A 2,452-nucleotide genomic window follows, 5' to 3' on the forward strand; every position below is an offset into this window, starting at 1 on the left:
GCTGCTGCTGCTGCTGAGAGGAAAGCAAAAGGGCCCTCAGCAGCAAAACGCGCAGGGGGCCCCCGGAGTTTGTTTTTGCCTAGCAGCAGCAAGTTGTGTGGGCGTTCTTAGTTAGCGACTGGGGAGCCAGGGGGCCCCCTGTGCTGCTGCTGCTGAAGCCTTGAGGCCCTCAGGAGGAGCAAAAAGCAGTAGAAAAAATATAATAAATGAAAAGAGGCAAAGTGGGAGTTTGGGTGGCGAGCGGGGGGCGGGCAGGTGTCAAGACACCGCAGACAGCTGGGGCGGGGGGCTGGCGCAGGCTTTTTTGCGGCTCTTTGGCCGCCAAATGTTTTAAATTGTTTCGCAAAAGAGTTAATTAATTGAATTATAGAGAAGTAGATTAAAGTTCGCGCGCTGGGCGTTGGAACAACCCCAGAAACACCCGCAGCAGCAGCAACCACCACCCCCGCGCCCGTAACCCCCTGCAGCGCCGAGGCGCCGCAGCTGCTGCTGCTGCTGCACCCTCCGCAGTTTCTCTTTATTTCGTTTTTATTTTCTTTTGTATATTTAATTCGAAGCAAAAAGCTGAAAGATCGCGTCTTTGAAGGTGTTGGGAGGGTCCGCGCGGCAGTTGCAGTTGCTCGCCGGGTCTCGTGTGCGCTCGGCTGCTGCGGGCGTCGGTGGCATTCTGGCGCCATTTCGAGTTCCTTTTTCCGACAATTAAAAGTATTTCTTTCCATTTTATTCTTTATTTGCATTTGCTGCTTTATTTGCGCCTTTTCCGGCCGCGATTCCGTGGAAAGCTGGCCGCGGGCGCGCCGCGGCTGCGCGCACGAGGTGTCTGTACACTCGACGCTGCAGCGCCCCGCGCTGCTGCTGCCGCTGATCTGCTGCACTTTTGCACTTTTATTCTTTTTTGCAAATTGCAAAATGGGTTTTTCGTGGGAAGACGCGCAGGCAGTGCTTGCTGCTGCAGCAGATCCCCAGCAGCTCGAGGAAATTGGCCAGCGCCTCTCCACTGAGGAGGAAAAGGAATATTCCCAAACCCTCATAGCCCTCGAAAAAGAAGAGGTTCTCCTCAGGCCCAACCCCAGAAGATGGGTGAGCCGCCAGCAGCAGCAGCAGCAGCAGCAGCGGCAGCAGCAGCAGCAGCAGCAGCAAGTCAGGGGCCCTCGGGAACCCGGGGTTTGAATGCAGTAGTCCAGAAGCAGCGACGGGCTTTGTGCCCTTCGCAGCTCTTCAGCCGCGAAGAAACCCCCCGCGCTCACAACTGCTGCCGCTGCTGCCGCTGCTGCTGCTGCTGCTGCTGCTGCTGCGCAGGTGGTGCTGCCGATAGTGCACCACGAAGTGTGGAACATGTACAAAAAAGCAGAAGCTTCGTTTTGGACAACAGAAGAAATCGACATGAGTGCAGACCTCGTCGACTGGGCCACTCTGGACGCCAACGAGCAGCACTTCATCAAACACGTCCTGGCCTTCTTCGCCGCCAGGTTAGGGTTTAGGGTTTAGGGTTTAGGGTTTAGGGTTTGGGGTTTAGGGTTTAGGGTTTGGGGGTGCGGGTGGGGGGTGGGGCCGTTCGCCCGCTTGCGCGGCGCGGCGAGCTGCTGCGCACTCGCTGCAACGCCTCCTGGGGTTTGGGGTTTAGGGTTTGGGGTTCAGGGTTTAGGGTTTAGGGCTGCGGTGTCTGTACAGCGACGGCATTGTGATGGAAAACCTCGCGGAGAGGTTTATGGCCGAAGTTCAAATTCCAGAAGCTCGGAGCTTTTACGCTTTTCAAATAGCAGTTGAAAACATCCATTCCGAGACTTACAGGTCCGTTATACCCTCCTTTAGGGTTTAGGGTTTAGGGTTTGGGGTTAGGGTTTGGGTCGCTTCGCCGCGCGTTGGCGCGGTGTTCGGGTGTACGTACACCCCGCGCTGCTGGGGTGTGTCTGCGCGGCTCGTTGAATTCGCGTTTGCATTAGTGCGGAATTGGCAGCAAATAAGAAGTTGCATTTGAAGAATAATTGGAAAAATAAAAAGATCAGGACTTGTTGTTTGATATAAGTGGTTGTTGGTGGAGTTTCCGCGAGTTGCACTGGCGGCTGAGCTGGTTTGGAAACTTGTGTTTGGCGGTGGTTCGCGCGGCGGGGGTGTACGTACAGCGTGCTGATCGACTTGTACATTCGCAACGAAAAAGAAAAAGAACATTTATTTGATGCAATCCACAACATTCCCGCGGTGGCGGTGAAGGCGGCGTGGGCGGCGAAGTGGATGAACCGCAGCAAGTCTTTTGCGGAAAGACTCGTGGCTTTTTGCTGCGTGGAGGGGATTCTTTTTTCGGGCTCTTTCTGCGCCATTTTCTGGCTCAAAAAGCGCGGACTTATGCCGGGTAATTCGCGGAAGTTGAATTTCGGAATTTGCAAGTTGGGGTGTACAGACACCCCGCGCCGCGGCGGCGCAGTTCAACTTTTCGGAATTTCGCGTGTTCGCC

At 55.3% G+C, this 2,452-nt stretch overlaps 1 protein-coding gene across 1 annotated transcript; it reads left to right on the plus strand.

The window, feature by feature from the left end:
- Window positions 1–909: 909 nt before the first annotated feature.
- ETH_00016690 (uncharacterized protein) lies at window positions 910–2,350 on the plus strand (the record flags this gene model as incomplete). Its single annotated transcript, XM_013379170.1, has 4 exons — window positions 910–1,080; window positions 1,300–1,469; window positions 1,672–1,791; window positions 2,124–2,350. Coding segments are annotated over 4 exons (688 nt in total), but the record flags the coding sequence as incomplete, so codon positions are not given.
- Window positions 2,351–2,452: the final 102 nt, after the last annotated feature.

Source organism: Eimeria tenella, genomic scaffold, assembly GCF_000499545.2.
Source record: "Eimeria tenella Houghton genomic scaffold, Eth_scaff1525, whole genome shotgun sequence".
Taxonomy (NCBI): Eukaryota; Apicomplexa; class Conoidasida; order Eucoccidiorida; family Eimeriidae; genus Eimeria; species Eimeria tenella.